The sequence below is a fragment of the Penaeus vannamei genome, chromosome 29 (genome assembly GCF_042767895.1).
Source record: "Penaeus vannamei isolate JL-2024 chromosome 29, ASM4276789v1, whole genome shotgun sequence".
In the NCBI taxonomy this organism is placed as follows: Eukaryota; Metazoa; Arthropoda; class Malacostraca; order Decapoda; family Penaeidae; genus Penaeus; species Penaeus vannamei.
This window is the reverse complement of record NC_091577.1, coordinates 17855665-17878164: the sequence shown is the minus strand read 5'-3', so window position 1 is coordinate 17878164 and position 22500 is coordinate 17855665. Positions and strand designations below refer to the sequence as shown.

Here is a 22500-nt window from a genome sequence, read left to right as displayed (position 1 = left end):
TAAGTTTTCAAAAGAATATCGTTTCTTATTAATAGTTCAGCTTCACCACTACACTAAAATAATATATATGTATGACTATGTTTATATGTGTCTGGATGTGGGTATGGATAGTGATGAACCGTATTCATGTTGACAAATGTGGAAAGGAATGAATGAGACTGAATATCTTCACAATACCAAAGATGTATTTAACCGGTTTCGATCATATCTTCGTTAGAAATACATGAATAGTGATGTGAGTATGGATAGTGATTTGAGTATGGATGTGGATGTAAATGTGGATCTGAGTGTGGATGTAAGTGATTGTGAATGTATGTATGAGTGTAAGCATGAGTGAATGAGCATCTGTAAGAGTTTGTGTAAATACTTCTGGTGAAAAAGCTATTGAGATCATGGTCCATACATATGTACTTGCATAGTATTTACACAATGGCCTTTGACAAATGAAGCAAGCATTTGCCAGCAGAAATAATGCCAACACTTTCTAGCACTGATTCATTTTCTAATAAGACTTCTGAATCACGATCTGCTGAGGAACATGACATCAGACGTCTATTTTGTACTATGAAGAGAATCAGATCAATGATCAGATCTAAGTTATTCAATTTCAAAATATGTAAAAGTAAAAATAAATAAATAAATAAATAAATAAATAAGTAAATAAATGAAAAATTAATTTAGAAAATGGATAATAATGATAATAATAGAATTAAAAAATCACACATGCTGACTGAATAATAACTGAACAACAATGCCAATCTACCTGCATGTAAGACAGTGTACTTGATAACTGTCAACATAAAAACAAATAAAATAAGAAAATCAATGCACTTGGAGCCACAAAAAATTGCCAACAAAAATTATCCATAAATTCATAACACGTGTTGAACAAAAAAACAAAACAAGAACATTATAATTTAAAAATTGAACATGGTTACAAATAATGACCGCATGAGGGCACTACTGTGAACATGGCATGCTTAGGTGAAGCAAAAAAAAAAAATAATAATAATAATAATAAGAAGAAGAAGAAGAGAGAAAAAAAAAAAAAAAAAAAAATAGCAATAAGAATATGAAAATAAAATTTATCTTATTACACAAAACTTTAAACAGCTTAAATCCAAGAGCCTCAAGACAGCTCTCAAACCCTGAAGGTGAAATGGGATCCATATCCCCCTTTAAGTATGAATGCCAAGTGGAATCATCAGATCTTACTGATACTGCAAGTCATGCAGGAGCCGCACGACCATGGGCACCGGTGACTGTTGGGCAGGATTCTGCTCGACTGTTTGGAACTGGAAATTGGCATAGGGATTGTGATGTTCCATGAGACCCTGATGATGGATCATGGGCGGATTGGCCTGCGCTGGTGGCAGCATGTTGGTGGTGTGGTGCGTAGGAGTGAAGGTGGTCACTCCAGTGGCAGGAATTGTGCATGCCATGGGTTGTGAATATGTAGGGTGGACCATGTTCATGGGTGGTGTCATGGGTTTGGGCTTGGGCTTGGTTTCACGAGGGGGCAGCATGCCAGGGGGTGGGGGAGGAGCACTCTCTGGGAGGTTTAGCTTGCGACGCTGATTGGCTCCAATGTAGACCGTTTTATGGACCTTCTTAACGTGGTCAGAAATGTGACTTGGTCCATGGAAGCACTTTCCACAATGAGGGCACTCATACGGGGTCTCACCAGTGTGTTTCCTTCGGTGGTACTTCAAGTGTGAGCACACTTTGAATGCCTGGCCACAGATATCACATACATACTTTCTAACATTCTCATGCACAACTCTGATATGTGTTTTCAGATCACTTGGACTACAAAAGCCTTTGCCACACACCTCACACACATTTTTCCTGCCCTCTGGCCCCCCATGCATGCGCCGTCTGTGCGTAACCATGTTAGTGAGGCTGTGGAAGACCATTTTACACTCAGGGCATGGGTGCTGAACCTCCTTGGTGTGGACTGCATTGATGTGGATTCTCATGGCCCGAGAATCAGAGAAGGGCTTCCCACATACCTCGCACATTACCTCATTCTTGCGTACCTTGAGATGCACACGCTCTACATGCTTCCTGAGGTCGCTTGGGCAGATAAAGCCCTTATTACATATATCACACAAGAGTTTACGCGCCTCATCCCCCTGGTGCACTCGGCGGAAGTGGTTCTGCATGTTGCCCTTCTGGTTGAAGGTCTCCTTACACTCCGGGCACTCATAAACCTGGACCTTCTCATGGATGGTCTCTATGTGCACCTTGAGACCTGTGGGGCTGGAGAACTTCTTGCTACAAAGCTTGCACACAAACTGCTCTCTCTCCACGCCCATGTGTACCACCAGGCAGTGCTGCCGCAGCTGCATGAACGTGTCAAAGACCTCGTCGCACTCTGTGCAAGGGTAGTGGATCTCCTCCTGATGAGCCTCAGCCAAGTGCGTCTTGATGTCCTGAAATTTTGGCCACAGGTTAGTGCTGTCACGTCTTCTTCATGTATGATGGAATTATCACTAGGCGGATATCGTCCAATATATTTCGCAGCTCAGGCTTGCTAGATGAGTACATATTGTCATAATCAACCCGGGCTAATCTTCATCTTTATTCTGGTTGCTATCAATAATGCCCATCAGTAAGGTAACTTTCTTTAGTCCATAATGTTCTATAAGTACTCTATAAACACTTGTAAGTTTATTCTGATGAAGATAATATCAAAAATATTTTCAAAAAAACAAAAATAAACAAATAAAGAAAAAAATCTTCACAGATTCACTATAAAGACAAAATCATACCTGTAGTCTGTCTGTATATATTACCATATTTGGTAATAGACACCTACAACCTATACCCTAAAATGCAGATATGACGAAGCTGATATCATGGTCTCTATTTTTCATATAAATAAGAAATTAAATATATAACATAAATCAATTACTGGAAAAACAGTGTTACCAAAGTTACTATATAGATGCACAGACAAAAATCCTGATGAACCATATAATTCCTATGCCAACAACATGATTCCCAAAAAATAAAAAGTAATTATATAACAGTAATGACAATAGCAAGGATGGCCAGAATATCAGAGGTGAAAATACAAATACTACTAATAATATATAACCAAAAATAATTAGAAATATTTATAAAATTACAGCTTACTCCTTTTCATTTTTTTTGTGATTACTGATATCCAATAACAAAAAACAAGGAAAGGTCTCTCAAGCTACTCAAAATGTCCAATTCTATATACTCAAGGCAAATATAGACAAACAGATGAATAATATGATATCCCAAACCTTAAGTCTGTTACTGGCAAACACATCCACCCCAAAACAATGTTGCTTACCAAAGGGAATATTTCATTACAGAAAAATTGTAGAAAAGGTGAATCAGGATAAGTAATTCCACCACTACAATACATTGAATGATCATTTCAAAATTATCTATTACACACTTTGCTTTGTGGAACTATCTTTTCTACATCTTTTACCTTACTTATGATACAAGTCCCAAGATAGCACCGACAAATATCACCCTAAGAACCAGAAACTTACTCAATCACTCACTCACTAACTCACTAGCTCATTCATACACCAACTCTCTTGCTCACTCACTCATTCACTCACTTGCTCACTCACTCATTAACTCTCACTCACTCATTTTCTCTCTGAATTTAAATAGTTACCTACTGACTTAAGAAATAATGTGAGATATCATAACCAGCACGATAGTCAAATAAAACATAGCCCATTGGCAATATCCATGTATATAAAGTATATATCTAAATAGTGTGTAGGCAATTTTGTTTTACGTAATCTTATATAATGTCTAGGAATGCATTGTCTTATGAGCTTCAGAGTTGTGACTTACTCATTAAGTTATTTTATGAAAAACAAAAATCTACTTTAAACAATAGGAAAAAAGAAAAAAGAAAAAAGAAAAAGAAAAAGAAAAAATCTCTTCCATGCTCCATCTTCACAGAAACAAATAGGATGGAGATTAAGAGAAAACTAAGAACAAATATAGTATTACATAAAAAGGGAGAAAGAAAAAATATGACTGAAGATAGAACAAAAAATTAAAATAAGAATGAAAGAGAAATATGAACAAGAAAATAACAAAAATAATTATGATAATAAAGAGGAGGGGAGGAAGAGAGAAGAGATAAAGAAGAAGGAAAGAGTAAACAAGGAAAATTTAGAAGAAACATATTTACCTTCCTCTTGTAGACGGATTCACAGAATGGGCACGGGAAGAGCCGATGTGTTGATAAGTGAATCAGGTACTTCTTTGCGTGGACAACCTGTTTATGGGAAGAAAACAATGTTATTCATTACTCTGAAAGATGGATTATAAATTGATGTGGTTTATGCATACGAATGTTTATATGCAAATAAGCATATTGTGTTAAACTTTTGCAGAGAGTAGCTAGTAAAAATTAAAAAATGAAAATCAATAAATGAGTCACCCAGAATATGAGGGCAAACACTAAATCTATATCAATTTAGGTTTCTCACCCACACGCACATTCACATGTGTGCAAGTACACATATACACATAGAGATAGTATGACAGATACACTATACATAATTATGAGAAGCAAAGCAATATAATAAGTAATAATATTCACAAAAGAATATAAAACTAATATTAATCACAAACAGTGGTGGATCGATGTGGTGGGGAAAGAGGTGGGGGCAATAACAAATGCAGCAAGCCCCTACAGGTATAATTTTCTAAAAAATATAATTTTCTTAAAAATAATAATAGTAATGATGTTACCATTACCAATCTCATTATTATCATAAACATTATAATATCTTTTTCAGGGGACCAACACCAGATTTACCACTAACCAAAAATAATAATAACAATCATAAGGTAAACTTCACAATGTAATGCATAATTTCTCTTAGTCTCCCTCTTCCTTGATCAGGGGCGGTCTGGCATCAAAATTGCAGGGTGGCTAGCAAACCAAAAGGGCATCCTGGGTGTAGCAGATAAGATCATTGTAACTACACCCACTAATACAGGAATCACCTTAAATATACTCAATCAATATTTACATTGATTGAAAGATATGCCAGAGGAACACTTTGCTTGGACTTTGCACACTTTGTACTTTATTCAATCAAACATTCTTCACCATACATATCAGAGGGCCCGGGTAGTGATTGCCACTTTGCCAGACTGCCCCTGCGCTTGATACAGCAAATGGCAAAAGTTAAGACTCTCCTCACCTTTTTGCATGTAGGACAGTCCTTGGTTGGAGCTCCTGGAGGTATGAAATCGTCTTCTTCCTTATCCTTCTTCCTGGGCCGTCCACGTCCTCGTTTCCTTGGCCTACCCTCTGCATCATTATCTTCTATTCCACTGAGGTTGTTTTCGATATGCTAAAGTGGGAATGTTTTAGGGGATGAGAATATGTTGTATGACCATATAATCTATTCTCCATGGCTATATATTTACTGCTGATTTGAATTTCCTAAAGCTTTTCTTTCCTTCCTTTGTTGTTATTGTGTGAAAACTATACAGTCTCCAGTCATTCTTTACTTCTTACATTGAATCTGAAATATCATTATACTTATTGCATACAAAGAAGAATCCAAAAACAAAATGTCATAATAATGATAATACAATGCATTTAATCTTTACCTTAATCTTTGCTGTGAGCTTTACTTTCCGAGGACGTCCTCCTTTACGCTTTGTCTTTCTCGTCTTCTTTTTTTTCTTTGCTCCAGAGGCTGTGCAGTCGGGGTCATCATCATCATTGTCTATCACATCTGACTCATTTGACTCATCCCATTCAACATCCACTTCAAGCTGAAAATTGTTGCAATTAAATCTTAAACACATTCTCCAATACTAATAATCCAAAATAATTAGTCATACTGATAGTACTCAAAATATATCTAGCTTTATCTATCAATCATAATATAGAAAGTTACAGTCCATAATATGAAATATATCTTCACATATTTGTTAGTAATCTGATGCTCTGTAAAAGACCTAACACCTTACAAAAGCACAGGTTAGAAAAATCTGGAATTTATTCTTATAATCACATTGCCTGTATTATATTCATATGCCTCTACACTTCTTGTAATTTACAACAATGATTTAAAGGATAAAGTTCAACTCAATGACAGTCACAGTGATGTAGTCATGTGATTACCCCAGCCCTCATGTCTACAGGATGCTGATAAAGCACAAGCTTCACCATACATATTCTGGTAAAATTAATATCATATTTGATAACAAATTATCTGGAAGGTTTACAAGACATGTGCAGTAGAAATTTGTTGTCCTTTGCTGAAGTGCGAATGGCATGGCCATTGCCCATTGACCAATGGAGAATGTATAAATGTCTTATGAACAACAAAAATGTGAATTTGAATAATACAATATACATTTACTTACAAGAATATCCAAAACATTACTTTACTTTTGTAAATCTATATTACTTTTGTAAAACAGAAACTAAATTGTGCTTACTGTTGGTCTCTCAATCTCTCTCTTCGCATGAGGTTGCCTGTGTGCTATAGTAGCTTCGTATTGTTGAACTAGTTCCATTTTCGTGTCTGCCAGCTCAATTTCCAGCCCATCTACCTGGTCCACTAGGTTGAAACACCTTCGGCATAACACGTCACTATGGGCCTTATACAACGTCAATCCTACTAAGCGGCCTAACATTGCCGACAGTTTTCTCTGACTCACTGTCATGGTTGCCTTATAAAGATCTACTAATTCCTGTGATGATTCTTGGGTTGGGAGGCCCTTGTCACACACAAGGCACCACCGAGACGTTTCCATCCCACTCTGCCCTGCCCCAACATTGTCCACACCCTCGCTCGGCCCCTCCACCATGTTGGGGTCATGGGCATCTGGGGCTTTCACTTCTACAGGCCCCTCCTCCATCACCCGTACCATTGAAGGGCCTGCCTCACCACCTGTGTCCATGCTCACTGCCACTTCCATGTGTTGTTGCTGCTGCTGCTGCTGTTGCTGCTGCTGTTGCTGCTGTTGTTGTTGCTGCTGCTGTTGCTGTGCAACTTGTGCAGCCTGTTGCTGGTGATGTGCCAGTTGTTGCTGATGCACAGTATGATGCATAGTAATCTGCTGTGCATTTGCCATTTGCGTTGTTATGGTGGCCATGGTAGCATCCATTGGACCTTGACGCGACCCTGCAACCATCGGCAGCGAGGGCTCAGGCATAAGGATCCTGGTGTGGGGACCCTGCTGAGCCACCTGTTGTGCCACCTGCTGAGCTGCTGCCTGCTGTGCCACCGCCTGCTGAGTTGCATGATGGTTTGCCATGGGATGTCCGCCCATATTCATGGCGAACATCCTTCTCTGTTCTTCAAAATCCATTTTGGCTGCTGAGGATTCTGTTCATCTATTCCTGCAGAGGAAAATTATATGATTTTTATGGCATTTGCATTAATAAACTGTAATCGAATCATTAATAAAAGAAGACAATAAGAACATTTCATGTAAAAACTTGGAAAAACAAAGGATTAAACCAGTGGAATAACTGAGTGTACATCTTCAGTCCCCATTCCTGATTAGACTCTTTTTACACTTCCACATCTAAATATTTTATATTTTCTGTATCAAAGTTATAAAACGATATTCTGAATCTACACAATTCTAAAACAGGAACAGCCATCAAGTAAAATCATTTGAAATAACTAGTATATGAATATATGAAAGAACATTTTATATAAAACTGAGAATGAGAACAGGAAAAATGCATCTCATAAAAACAGATATATAAAATATAAATAAATAAATAAATACATTCTTCTCTGTAGGTAAAATCATATGCGTCTGAGTATGTGCATGATATAAGCTAAAACATTAAAATTAAATCTGATACTGAAACTGAACCATGCATGTGGGCATGTTTATATGCACATTTATGAAGGGTAAGTTCAGAAAAAAAATATAGATATAATTACCATGAAAGAAAACAGTATATAAGTGAAGTAAATAGTACATAAGGAGTGAATCATTCTAACCTATATTAAAAAGAAAATTATAAAAACTACATAATTTCAACAAAAACAAAGACAATATTAAATGATAGATATAAAGAAAGTCAACATCTTTTTCTTTGAAGTATTACCAATCATAATACAAAACTAAAATACAAAATAATAATTTCAGTGATACATTATATTACATTTCTAATATTAAGAAAAACATGATTTATTTCATTACATTATTTTTCTTAATTACCTAATCAATACAAAATGAAAAAAGAGATATATTCTATACAACTGTTGCTGCTAATAGCATGATTTGCACTGCCAGCCCCCATACCATAATTATGATCATCATCTGTTCTCCCCCTTGCAATGTCATGCAACACGGACTTTCATTCACATATGAAATTAAAGAAAAGGGAGGAAAACAGAGGCCCCAATACAGAAATGTTCTTTTTTCTAACGTCAATTAACCGTTCCTCCCTCCAACCCTCCCTTAACGGTTAATAACTCCTTCTAATCTACTACCTAGTGTTTATTATCCACTCGAGAACAGAAATCATGCACAAAAAGGGCCAAATTTCGCCCGTTTCGTGTAAAGCAAGGAAAGTGGAAGTTATTTATGCGTCTGAAACCCTTCGGGGCGTCAGAAGCTGGCGTCGTTTGCCTCTCCATTAAACTACAAAATGTCATATTCGCAAACTACAGTCAAACTACATACGATGTGCTTGTAAATTACAGTGCATGGGAACCTTTCTATCACTATCACCCTTCGCCTTACATTTAAACTCACCGTTTCTATCTGTCTTGTCCTAAAAATCCTCATATTTTATCCTTTCGTCCTCTTCTCCTCCTCCGTTTTAATGGTTTGAGCCCCAAAGAATTAAGAAAAGGAAATAATGAAAGAAGGAGATGAATTACGGAGAATAGGGGTGATACTGGTGGCTTTTGAAATTAGAGTCAGTAATTAATAGCGAATAAATAGGAAATAGGAGAGATAGATGAAGATTTTTCTCTTTTTTCTCTCCCTTTCTCCGACTTTTGACACAGTCGGACATTTTAGCACGGGGGGAATTTCGGGAGAGCATTTTATTTCCCCGTCCAATTCACGGAGAGGTTAGGCGGCGTCGGGAATATTCAAAGGTGTGGAAAATGTGAGGGCGTGGGTATTAAAATCCAAAAGGTGGGATACTTACATGATTATCCGGTCGATACAAAGAGATGCGATGAAGGCAGAGGAAAATGGCGCCGAGGAACATCTCTTTTCCTCCGCATCCAATACGCTCTTTTCTTGGTATAAAGAGAGGTATTTTCCCTCAAACAAAAGATTTTTATTGCAACTGTTGGTGATATTGTGGAAGGAAGGTCCCCAGTGGATTATTCAGTAGTATTAAATATTCGGGAAATATATGGTATCTCGGGAGACCCAAGCGTACCAACCCTTCACAATGTTTTGACATCTATTTAAAACAAGTGTTATTTGTATTCTACTTTATTTCGAAATTCTATCTAGTGACACGATTGTATTGTAGTGCGGAGTCTTGACCTATCATCACTACAAGCCTTAGATCTTATAATAGCATAACTTCAACTATAAAGTGGGGATAATTTCGCGGGTTCTATTTCGCGCGATGACACTCCCGCCAAAGATACAAAAAAAATCATTACAAAAACTTATCAGTAAATTAATCAAGAATCTCTGCATGGCTTTTGAATGTGATCTGTACTGAAAGGCTTTTAGCAAAGAAACTTTATCAGCTCATTAATCAAATTACACACGAGAGATGTACATTTGTATTCTCTTGAAATTTCTTTCAATGTGTGATTTATACAAATTCCTCGTTTATTGTTTCACTAATTTTCCCCTTTCTAATCGATTTTCATGTACTTACTTTTGGCATTCGTATTCACCATATACGCTTAGTTGAAAAGTTTTCTTCATATCACGTTGAAGTTTAGTAGTTTGCTCATTTTTATTTTTTCTGACACCGATGTGACGAATATGTTATCCAATACATGTAGATTACCAATAATATTCATCCTTTCCACCAGATCACGTATTTTCCGTAGAGTATTTTATGCAAGAAAATCAAACGCATGCTGTCACTAACCGAAAAGGGAATTCTTACTACATATCAAGGCAGAAGTTGCATTTTATTGCTATAATAAAATGTAAATTGATTGATGCAACTATACTCAAGGCTGCAAAGCACATATTTGCATTATTACAAGCATGATCATCATTAGCATAATTTTTTTTTTCTTCACAGTCACACGACCATAAATCTAATATATATAATCAGACATTTCTCCATATTCTCCTATTTTTTTCCGAATCAGTCTACCGACATTTGTTTCGCGCCAAAATTAAACTGGAAACAGAGAAGAAAATGTATTAGAAAAATGTGGTCCCACGCGCATCCCATCCCGGCTCTTGCCAATGGCGGCGTCGTACACAATGCATTTGTTTCGTGCAGAGAGGGAAGGGGAAAGAGGAAATTAAATACAGATGCAAAGAGCGGGAAGAAAAAAAATAGGGGAGATGGGGGGAGATGGGTGTCGTGGAGATAACAAGAGATTTTAAAATGTATTATTTATTTATTAATTCTTATCATTTTCTTATTTTCTTCGTCGGGAAAGTCTGACTCGATTTTATAAGCTTTCTTTTTTGTACTTTCAAATGGCAATACTTTACTAGATGTAGTACTGGTAGTACAGATAGAACTGACACTATTTATTAAGACAGCGATTACCTCTTACATAAAAAATCGAAATAAGAAACCACGTGCTGTAATAAAGAATGTTAAGCTCGATTTTATTATTTTATCACTCATAACGAAAGGACGATCTAACGTATTATATATGCAATGCGAAGTGAAAGACTATGAAATGTCCCACAGAAACTGCTTCACTGTAATAAAAAAGGCATGTGCGATATCTGCTGCAAAGTATGTTATATATATATATATATATATATATATATATATATATATATATATATATATATATATATATATATATATATACATATATATATATATTTAAAAGTATATTTGTAATTACTTTCAAGTTTGATTTCTCTACCACCAGGCAGATGCCTTTTATTTCAAAGTTTCTATGCAGAATTTAGGATAGTGCTGTTGAACAATGTGAACTATTGATTTACAATTAAAGCTTCATATAATGAATATGAAACTTTATACGAAAAAATACGGATTTAAATAAGTCTGTGATAATCCACCTTCCATATTCTATGAATGTGGAGATCACGTTTGTTCGAAATTATTGGTCTTTATCACTTCTATACCAATTTTTATTTAGAAAGTAAGATATAATGATTGTAATTCATATGAATGCATGTAGTGAGAATTTACTTCTCTTCATAAGGCTCATGTTGTCTTTGTAGAGCACCATGCTTTTCCTTATGAAAAGGGAGATGTGCATTCTTGATAATTTGTCATGATTTGATTAATAACTCTTTGAAATAGTCGCATAGGGATGAACAGAAACTGTATGAAATGTGAAAAATTAGGTAATCAACTTTTATCTATTCTTATTTACTTTGCAAAGGATCAGTGACCGATTTAAATCATGCGGCGCTGCAGGTTGGAGCGCATTTTAGCACACTCCGATTTGGTTACCCGGGTACAAACCCATTCTCACAATTTCCAAAATATAATACAAAACTAAGCAAAATCTAAAGAAAAGTAAACTATATGATTTTTGAAGTGTATATATTAAAAAATAAATGAAAATAATCTTCAGAGATTATATTATGGAGCGCAAAGACAGTGAATCGGGGTGCGCCATTCATCCTTCCCCGAGGCGGAGAGACAGACGAAGTGGACGTCGGCTGCCGGGTCGGTCCTCGCGCGCGTGGCTCTCTTTTCCACCCAATGCTTTCCGTTACGAGTTGAGCCGACATTTTAAGAAAATGGGTGCATATCTCTCAGAGCCGGTGACGGAGAAGATCAGCAGCGATGAGTGCGGCGAGAGCTTGAGCTACGGCGCGAGCTCCATGCAAGGCTGGCGAGTGTCGCAGGAAGTGAGTATATGGCGTGCCTTTGTGTCACGCTGGGACGCCCCAACGCGGCTCGGGTTTTCAGGCCTTTCCCTCGCCTTCGTCAGCGCCCGCGGGGAGTCCGGAGGGGCAAGGGGACGGGGACGGGAAGTGGAAGGTCGAGGGCGGGAAACACGTGGTTGTCGTGGGGAAGGGAGAGAGGGAGAGAGAGTGCGGGAGAGAAGGAAAGTGAGGGGGAATGGTAAAGGGAGAGATTGAAGGTAAGTGATAAATAAAGAAAGAGGGAGAAGGAGTAATGAAAAGGAAAGAATGAGAGGGAGACAGCTCACAGATGAAAGAGAGAAAGATGGCAAAGTAGTGTGACAGAGTTTCCATGATGAGAGAGTGAGGGAGACATTGAAAAAAGGGAAAACCCAAGAGAAAGACAAGCAAATGAAATAGGGAGAAGGTGAAAATTAAGAGACGCAAATTGACAATAAGGGAAGGTTTACAGATCTGACAACCTCATCATATTCAGTAGTACTTTCCCCATTGTTGTTGAAAGGAACCCTTAACATAACCTTGCATCAGTTGGGCTTTTTTGCCTGTCGGTACTCTGGTCTTTCTGGCATTGGATCACTAAATAAGGAACTGTCGAGGAGTTATCCTATTCAGGAGAAGAAACTAGTGATTGCTTAATACTCAGTTCCTACCATGAGACAAAAGTTTCTAGACCTTCTATTATAGGAAGAAGAGGATTTGGAAAGAGCACAATCATTATTAGTCTTTGAGGTCTGTGTAAAGGGATTGTTAGGGTGTAGATTGAGACTTTTAGAAAAGAATGTCCACAAAGTACAAGGTAAATATTACTTGGAATTGTTAGTATCAAATTCTAGGGCCCTCTTTGTGGCATTGTAGATACAAATTGAAAATAGCCAAGTTTACTGATATTGAAATATACTGTTAGAGCTGCTTTGACCCTTGTATTATATGTATTAACTGAGGCAGCTGCTACAGTTTTGTTTTTAACTTCTCATGTCTGGCAAAAATAAAGCCAGGATATTGAGAATGTATATAGGTCAGTCATAGGTAAGAACAGTTTTATTTTACTCTTTCATTCAGAGCTGCATGCGAGATGTCTGTTGTTGATGTTCTTGTGACCATGATAGTTTATGTTCAGATTACCTTAGCGTGATAGATTGTAACAATATTGGTATCATAGATTCCTCTCTTTCTAGGCTACTACCCATATGTATATATGTATGTGTATGTGTATACATATATAAATGTATATATATATAATATATATATATATATATATATATATATATATATATATATATATATATAATGTGTATATGTATATAAATGTGTATATGTATATATATGTGTATATGTATATATATGTGTATATGTATATAAATGTGTAAATGTGTATATGTATATATATGTGTATATGTATATAAATGTGTATATGTATATAAATGTGTATATGTATATATATGTGTATATGTATATACATGTGTATATGTATATATATATATATATATATATATATATATATATATATATATATATATATATATATATAAATATTGTATATATATTAAGTAAAAATATTTTGTAGAAACCCTCCCAATACTGATCACCTTGGTCCTGATAGCAGGAGAGGGCATGAATGGTACCAAGGGAAATTGCAGGGTAAAATATGAATATATAGAAAATTGGTCATTGTGTAGTCACATGCAGGGTGCCCGCTGCAACCACCTGGACAATAAAGAGTCCATCACATATGTTCGGCAGACTTGACATTAGGTGCTCCTGTATGTTGGTCATATGCTCTATCTTGCCACAAATGTGTGGATGTTTTGTCTTTTGTCTTTCAGCACGAGGGTTTAGGGGCGGCTGCTTTCGAGGAAGGGTCAGAGGTGTTCTAGCCCATTTCAGACCATAGAGTGACTAAATTTTTATAATTATAATACCGACATATTTTGTGCATATTATTTTAGTAATTGTTACCAATGGTGATGCTCTCTCCCAGAGATAAGTTGAAAAATTGATATTTCTCTGCAGTAAATCCAATGATTTCATTGATTCTTGGGGTTGTTTCTTAGAATGAACTGTCAAGGAGATGAGTCCCATTTCTCCATTAACGATCTTGATTTGATAGTCCCGTAATACATCTATATCTCAGAACATTAAACTTTCATTCACTTCTTTCTACCATTTGGATTGCTTTGATTTTAATCCTTTTTTCTGAATTTGGAGTACTAGAATGGCTCTGGTATAAAACTGGGATCTATTACTAAAGTCTACTTCTTTGTTGCCACTGTATAGTCTTAAGGGGACTGTCGCACTTAACCCACCCGCGCCGGGGTACATTTTGTAGCCAAAATTAAAAAAATCCGGGAAGCTACAAAATCGGCGGGCGGAGCTTCCCCGGAGTCTGTCCGCCCGCCCGGCCGCCCGCCGCTTTTGCCGCGGAGCACGGCTCCGAGACAGCATCGCACTGGCGGGCAGCCCGAAACTGTTTATTTTTTCCCTGTGTCTCATATATGTGACACCCGGGACGAATGGGTTAAGAACCAAGTTTGTCCCTTATGATTCGATTTTTGTTATTTTTAAAAATATGATGTGTATACATATACGGTGATAAACAACACCAAGTTTTATATCATTTAATAATTAACAACTAAGTTATTTTTGAAAAACTGAGTTTTTGAAAAATCACAAAATTTGATATTCACACTTTATCCATTAACCAAACTTGTTGAAAAAAATACCACTTATACTCTATAGCAATACCTAAAATCTCTGTTAGACGGATTTTTGAATTTCCTTCTAGTTTAGTGAGAATTTATTTTTTTCTAAATGCTGTCTTATGAACTTGTGTGGACATATATATATATATATATATATATATATATATATATATATATATATATATATATATATATATATATATATATATATACATATATATATATTTATTTATTTATTTATTTATTTATTTATTTATTTATTTATTTATAATATATAATATTTATAATTTATATAATGTATAGACTTCTATTACGTGAATTAAAATGCTTCAAATAGAAAAAATCGCAAATTTATTCAGATTTCAAATGACCCAAACCCCATTAGAATAGTCAAAGTAGTAATAGAATAAAAAAGTTGACAAAGGTGTAGTTTTGAGGTATTAGGCTCCGAAGTTCAGGATACTTTTCCCTCAACCCCCCCCCCCCCCCCCCCGTTTTTTTAGAATTCTTATTTCTGCGTCAATCTTGCTGTATTCTATGGCATTTACATGGTATTCTGAATTGTAGCTGGTACCTGGTCCCCTCCTTATGCAAAGTAATAATGGCAATAATTGCACATGGTTGTAGAAGTTGTGCATGTCATCACAGGCTTTGCAGTGCCTAACCTGACCACGTGAAGTATTTCATATGTATGAACAACTGCAGCTGTGATTGAAAATTATTTCATATCATATAATGTTTATTAGATGCAAAAATAACATCTACCATTAGTTGTGTCCCCTTACTGTGTGATGAGTGTGTATGTCTGCGAGATGGTGTCGTGGAGGCAGGTGGCGGCAACAAATTGCTCCGATTTCTGGTGGAGTTGTGTGTCTAAGTCCCAGTCTTGGTGATCAGCTGATGGGTAAACAGAGTTGCCAGCTAGCTATCAGAGAATGGAAAAAAAAAAGAAAAAAAAAAAATTAGTATATTTGCATGGATGCGACAAAGTAAACATCAGAGTGGGAGGTGGGGCAGGCGCGGGGTCAGAGATTGTTATAACTCCTATATTTTTATGTCTTTAGCAAAAATATTATGTCACAGGGTTGCCAGGCCTACTAGATTACAGGAGATTTTTTTCAAATTTTAGAATATTTTTGAAAAATTTCAGTGCAACAGCCCCTTTAAGAATAACCAAGAATCAACACAACATTGGAAATGTAACATTTTTCACTGGCTACCTGTCATGGAGTGACCTACTTCGAGCTGTCAAACCTTGCAGCTGGGAACTGAAAGTATGAAACACGATCTGCAGATGATTCTAAATAAGTGGATAGATAACTCTTAAAACATGTAAATGAAGTATAACAATATTGATAAGACTTAAAAAGCATAACTGTTTAACTGCAGACACTGATAATTAGCCAAATACAGTTTTGACTGTAATTCTTTGCAGTACAGACGCACCCGCCAGAGACTAAGACCCCAACTCCACCCAGCAATATTGAGTGACGCGTGGGGAACCGTTTTTTTTTTTTTTTTTTTTTTTTTTTTTTTTTTTTTTTTTTTTTTTTTTTTTTTTGGGGGGGGATGGGGGGTAAAGAGTGGGCTCAGCATGATTTCTGTGCAAGAATATCCGACTTCGGAAATGCGAGCCAAACTTCCTATTTATAAAGATCAAAGAAATACGACTTTTCGGAAATGCGAGTGTCCGATTCTGCTGCCATATTTGAATATACGAAAGCGCAAGTGCACATGGTAACCAACACAAAGTTTACTCAACAGTCCAAGTTGCCGTGACTGGGTGACACTTTGGGCACTGCCCAAGGGTAGGGTCGATGGGGGCAAACATTCCCTTCACCTCGGTATGCATGGCAAGATAGAACTGAAACAGTTCAGAAAATTGCACTGTACTTTTCATACTTTCTTTCATTTTGGATGATTCCACGAATCTGTAAAAACTTTCATCTCTTCAGTTTTTCCATTAAATTTCGAAAAAAAAGACAAGCACACCACTGTAACACAAATGACATATCGGTCATTGTCACTGAGAAGAATGAGGCAGGTCACTGATGTAGCCAGAAATGTGCTGTGTGTTAAGTATCGACTGTATTATTTGAGTAGTTTAGCATTTAAAGATATTAATGAGTTAACCAAAATTAAGGATCAAAATAAACATTTTTACGTAAAAACGGCTGAGACGTTAATATATTTGAAATGTTAGTTGATAGGCGTGTGCATTTTTATGATATAGTTTATGGAATATTATACTTGAACTTTAATCAGCAATTGAAAATCTCTGCTAAATTGCTGCCACCTGATTGGTTGTGTGGTAGTGGTGCGCAGTAGGACAGATGATGTTGCGCAAGCTGCGCGGCAACTTAATCTTTCGCGCCACATGAGTGGACTTTGGCTGTGAGTGACACTGTCCATGACCTTTTTTCTTTATTTGTGGCATTACCATTCATGTCAGCAGATTATTTCTTGTACCAATAACTATTACTTTTTGTCGCTACAAGAATATCTTCAATTTGCCCTAACTTAGTGCGGCCATATTGTAAAGATTTTCCGTTTTGACAAATATATAGTAATACATGAACTACTTAAAATATCTTAGTGAGTTAAGTGGTCAGTGTTGTGCTATTCCTAGCAAGGTAAACAAGATGACTGATTTGACTGAACTGTGATATGCAGGGTATATTTTTGTCACTTAGCTGTGAATATGAGGCCGCTGCAGCTTAAACTGTTATCCTATTCTGTCTTCCGCTCTGTAAGATGGCTTTGTCCATTTCCCTCTATCTCTGCGCGGCTCTATAAGTAACCTATACCTTCGTGTTTTACCCTGCAATTTCCCTGGTGCCTTTCATGCCCTCCCCAGCTATTGGGGCTAAGAATGTGGGAGTTTTCTTTAGCAAATGTCATGCAGATATGGGTAGTAGAGAGTTAGAGGAATCCATCTATACTAATATTGGCATGATCTATATATTGGTGTGATATGTCATGCAAAGGTATTCTGAACAATTACTATCATGATAAAAAGAAATTTCGCTGCAGTAGGCTGTGTGAGTTCAATACTGTGTATAATATTGAGAGTGCACTTCAAGAATTGATAAATAAGAACTAATTTAGTGTTTTTTGTAATTTTTTTCTTTAAGTTTAATCTTTATGGTATGGACACTAAGCAACAACATTTTATTGCTTATTGTTTCATTCAGAATGATTTCATTTTTAGTGTAAAGCATCACCAGTTGCTCACAGGGCCGTACGTGCTTGTTGAATGAGGAGTGGTTTACTTTGTAATAATTCTGGATAAAATAGTGTCAGCCATGGCTGTCCAAAACTTCAATTTTTCCAGTGGGAGTATATTTCAGTAGTAAATGGATTTCTATGTATGGAGTTATCACTGTTATCAGAAATACCTATATCCAGACACTTTTATTGGACAGTATTAATCTATGATTGTGATAGGATTTTTCAGTAAATTTCTTGCCAGTGATATGACTTTCACTGACAGGATTCAAATTTCTTTGTATAAGCATAGTGGAAATAATCAAATGTTCAATTTTTAACCCAATAATCTTGGGTAAAATGTTTCCCGTTTGCACCCGGCATCTTAAAGCTTGTATTTTGATACAATAAGAAAAAAATTAAAAGGTTTAACTTCACTTTTAGTGCTATTGCTTAAAAGTTTTACCATAGAAATGATGGCGCTATTATCAGGGAAAAATGGGCTCCATCCGACGAGCTGATGGTGTAGGATGCCACCTGCTACTTTATCCACAGCAGCCATGGCATATGTGTACATACCACCCAGTGAGGAGGGGTTAATGCAAACGATTAATCAGCAGTATCACCCTCTCCCCATGGAACAGGCTTTGGGGATCTGTTGGAAATCAGGGTCATGAATGGGTGAAGTGAGACAGATTGTAGAAAACACTTGATTTCTATATATTAGTAAAAAAAAAAGAAAAAGAAGGAAATTGAACAATATGAATTTCTTATTTCAGTCACCCACATGGTGTACATTGTGAATAGTGATTGCAGTTGCCTCTATGGCTCACAATGCTTTGATGTTTAGTTCAACAAAGATTCTCCCCATACTGTGCACTAATTACATACATGACTTAAAAATACAAGAACAGTCTCTGAATTTCAGGAGGCCTCAAATCCTTAGAAAATGAAACCTGTGCTTAAAATTGATTTGTCAATTTAAGTTCAATTTTTTGATAGTTGAATAATCTAACCATCAATTATGCATATGCATCTTGCAATATCTGAATGAGTTGATGCTGGGTTAGGTATAGCCCTCCAGATTCACTTGTAAGTTACTCACTCTCCTTTTTTTAATTAATATTTCATATGTGCTGCAGCCAAACTTGTAGAGAGTCCGGGAAATGTATGTCCCATGCTCAATTTTTCACTCAAGCAGCTGACAGCACATAACCCCAGGCATGTGGCTTGGTATTAGATAGGTAGGAGCTGTTGTCATAGGACCAGGATGAATAATTAAGGTAACATGGTTTTGTACTGTGGTATTTGTACAGTGTAGCCACATTACTACTAGGATGCTTAGTGCCAAAGTCATGAGGCATAGCCTATAGCTAGTGAGTTGTCTTAGGGTGAGGTGTAGTACATGTAATACAAATTTTCTATTTGTATTGATTATAATGCTACCAGTATTGCACAATGTAGCGATGGAAATGCACTCATATGATGAAAATACTTAGCAATCCTATATGTGGTGTGCAGCATTAGTGTATCAAATGGAGAGGCTATGATGTATTACTGTAGTTAGGGAAGTGTATAGATTTAAAGCATTATTTTAAGTATTATTCGGGAAAATGCAATAAAGCAAATGTACCACAGCAGATTACCAATGTTTATTGGTAATAGATAACCCCCATTGAAGTACTATGTACAGGAAGATCATCCAGATATGCTATTTTTTTATGCAAGTAGCTTCACAATTTGCATATCGTTATTCTATAAATGTGATACAATTTTTGCTATAAAATTGTTATGCAGCAGTTCTTGTAGCACTTAGGCTTGTCATAGTACTTGATAGCACTTCGTATTTGAATAGAGGCAGTGAATAGAAAAATATTAAACTCCATAATGAATTATTAGATAGATGCATTTTTCTTTGTTCTACCCTTTGTTCTGCTCATCTTTCTCCTAGACAGCAATGTTTTTGATGGTGTTGCCAACTGTTGTACAATTGTTATTTACTTTCTACTCTCACACAACACTCATATCACATGCTATTTCTTCCTCTCCTTGACCCACTAACACGGCACTTCACTCTGTTGATCCAGTGTGATGGGATAGTAAGAGGAATGACAAAAATATGCTAATGGTAACCATTTGAAGTAGAAGGAAGTGGGCAGACTTCAATGCAAGACAGTGAGACTTGTTTAGGCTGCACTTGCTAAGATGAATCATAGCCTGTTTCGTGTGGAATTTATTGTTTAAAAGTAATAAAGTTGTTTCTTTGTGTTACTTGGTTTAGAAGGCTGCTTTTGTTTTTGTTTGCAAAAATCCTCAGTGCAAAGATAGCTGGAAGAGAGAGTAAAGATAATGTGGGTACTGATAGATAGATAGATAGATATAGATATATATAGATAGATAGATAGATAGATAGATAGATAGATATAGCAATAGATATAGCAATAGATATAGATATATATATAGATATAGATATATATATAGATATAGATATAGATATAGATATAGATATATATAGATATATATATATAGATATAGATATAGATATATATATAGATATAGATATATATATATATATAGATATATATATAGATATAGATATATATATATATATATTTTTTTTTTTTTTTTTTTTTTTTTTTTCTAATGAATTCTGCATTAGCAGAGATGGCATTTTCTTTGACTGTAAAGAGCACTGTATAACAGTGTTAATGACCATAATAGTTTTCAAACTATACCTCTTGCAGCAGCTATATATACTTCTTTTTTTTCCTCTGTGATGTGAATATTGTAACTCAGAATGATAAAGGAAACTATAGCTGTTCTTAGATAGATCGGTTATTCAAAATTTCTGAAAAGGTTTTGAGTAATTTGAAGGGCTAATAAGGATTTGTTGGTGGAAAATGGGGCAGACAGAAGGTGAATGGGTAAGGCAGTAAGACAGGGTGGTGGCCCCGGAGGCAGAATGAAGTAAGAGTGGAGGAAGAAAGAAGGGAAGATAGGCAAAGCAATAGGATAATGATTGGAGTTTCTGATATATACAAATAGAATAGTGATCAGTATTATAATTAGACAAAAAGAAAATTATTAGCCTGTTGAATCTACTTGTCATGGAAATCATGGTGCTGCAAATATGGGCAGTGGGTTATGTAAGTTGCTAACATCCCGGGTATGTGGTATATGAGCGTTGACAAGACTCTGTGCCTCTATTTTGCAAAGTTATTTTGTGTAAAATTTAAAATCTTTTTGCCATTTTCCACTGTCCATGTTTGTCGTTTGATTTGCTTTATCTAGGTGATAAAAGCCTATTTTCCTTGCACAGACTCCAAATCTCTCTATGGAGTAAAAAGTATGGAACATTTGGTTGCCATATATCTCATTTTTTTAGTAATTTTCACTGAAAATATGGAATACTATTCAGCAGTCTTATGTATGTTATTGTGAAATAAGTAGGTAGCTAGTGAGGGTTGTTAGACTGGTATTTCCCTCCTTAATAGATTTATTATTTGAGTTAAGATATAATTTTTTATGGGAGAATATGTTAATTCCTGTATGAATCTAGAGAAATTTGTCAGATATCCCCTTTACAGAGACCTGGAATCTGATATGTGGAGTCATTGACAGCCATGCTCAAATTGGCTATTGTGATGCTTCAAGTTTCATTCCTACATAATTTGATAACAGATGAATTATTAACAGTGCAATTTGTCTCAAATGTTTATCCTGAAAAAGCAAGGTCTCAGGATCATAGTAAATGATTATACTTGTGTGTGTGTGGGGGGGGGGTTAGGTAGGTTATTAGTACATTACCAAAAACTATAAAACTCTTGTGTATCTGTTACTTTTTGGGGGGACGGGAGGCATTTGGGTACACATGTGCTTTTGTGCATGTGTGTGAATGAATGTGTGTTTGCTGTCCAGGTTAAGTATTTAAGAGTTAAATCAGTGTTTGTTAGGGAATCACTTGTTTGGTAATTGAAAATCCAAAGGTATCATTTTAAAGTTCAGGGATATAGTGCCCATGGCTCTTTTTACATCTTCAGGTGCGGTTCAGTTGGTCTTGTGTATGTGCAGGTCTGGCTATAAGTGAGGCTGTTTGAGCCTAATCGGTCACTTAGATGCGAAATCTGGGGGGCTGAGGGGAGCCAGCGATATTGCTACATAGAGCGTGTTTCTCTTCAGGTATCTGCAGGCTTTCCAGGGTGCAATTTCAAAATATTGTATGTTATTTGCTTAGAGAAATCAGTATCTGTTAAGTCAACAAAAGTTGCTTTAGAGATTTTATATAAAACCTTCAGAGTTAACTACCACAAAATGTTTTCTTTTACCAAAATCAAATAAACAAAAAATAGTTAATTTGAAATTGAGGATCTACACGCGTTAAAGGCCTGTCAGACTAGCGTGAATAATTAATTCTGAATCGGTAACTTGGTTTCCGTGTTTCTTAAAAAAAAATATATATATATACGCCATAAAACACTAAACTACAGGAGAGTGGAATAATTTCTTGTACTTCATGTTGCTCAAATGAGAAGTACTATGCAAGGTGCTATTCAAGTTACAG

At 36.0% G+C, this 22500-nt stretch overlaps 2 protein-coding genes across 7 annotated transcripts in view; one reads left to right on the top strand and one right to left on the bottom strand.

Moving 5' to 3' along the window:
- Positions 1-9303, bottom strand: part of LOC113823389 (zinc finger protein 555) — a 20320-nt gene extending 11017 nt beyond the window's left edge. For 2 of the 6 annotated variants that reach the window (XM_070142358.1, XM_070142353.1), the window contains exons 1-5: positions 9167-9303; positions 6478-7384; positions 5638-5805; positions 5223-5375; positions 4199-4285 (exon numbers count right to left, since the gene is read on the bottom strand). In XM_070142358.1, the coding sequence (XP_069998459.1) occupies positions 4199-4285; positions 5223-5375; positions 5638-5805; positions 6478-7353 (1284 nt within the window). In that variant the 5' untranslated portion in view covers positions 7354-7384; positions 9167-9303. Of the gene's footprint in view, positions 2436-4198; positions 4286-5222; positions 5376-5637; positions 5806-6477; positions 7385-8498; positions 8608-8763; positions 8903-9166 lie in introns of those variants that run through there. The other 4 variants (XM_070142356.1, XM_070142357.1, XM_070142354.1 and 1 more) reach the window with 4 other exon arrangements.
- Positions 9304-11783: 2480 nt separating this feature from the next.
- Positions 11784-22500, top strand: part of LOC113822730 (protein phosphatase 1G) — a 33264-nt gene continuing 22547 nt past the window's right edge. The window contains exon 1 of the mRNA XM_070142352.1: positions 11784-12015. Within this exon, the coding sequence (XP_069998453.1) occupies positions 11905-12015 (111 nt within the window). The 5' untranslated portion in view covers positions 11784-11904. The remainder of the gene's footprint in view (positions 12016-22500) is intronic.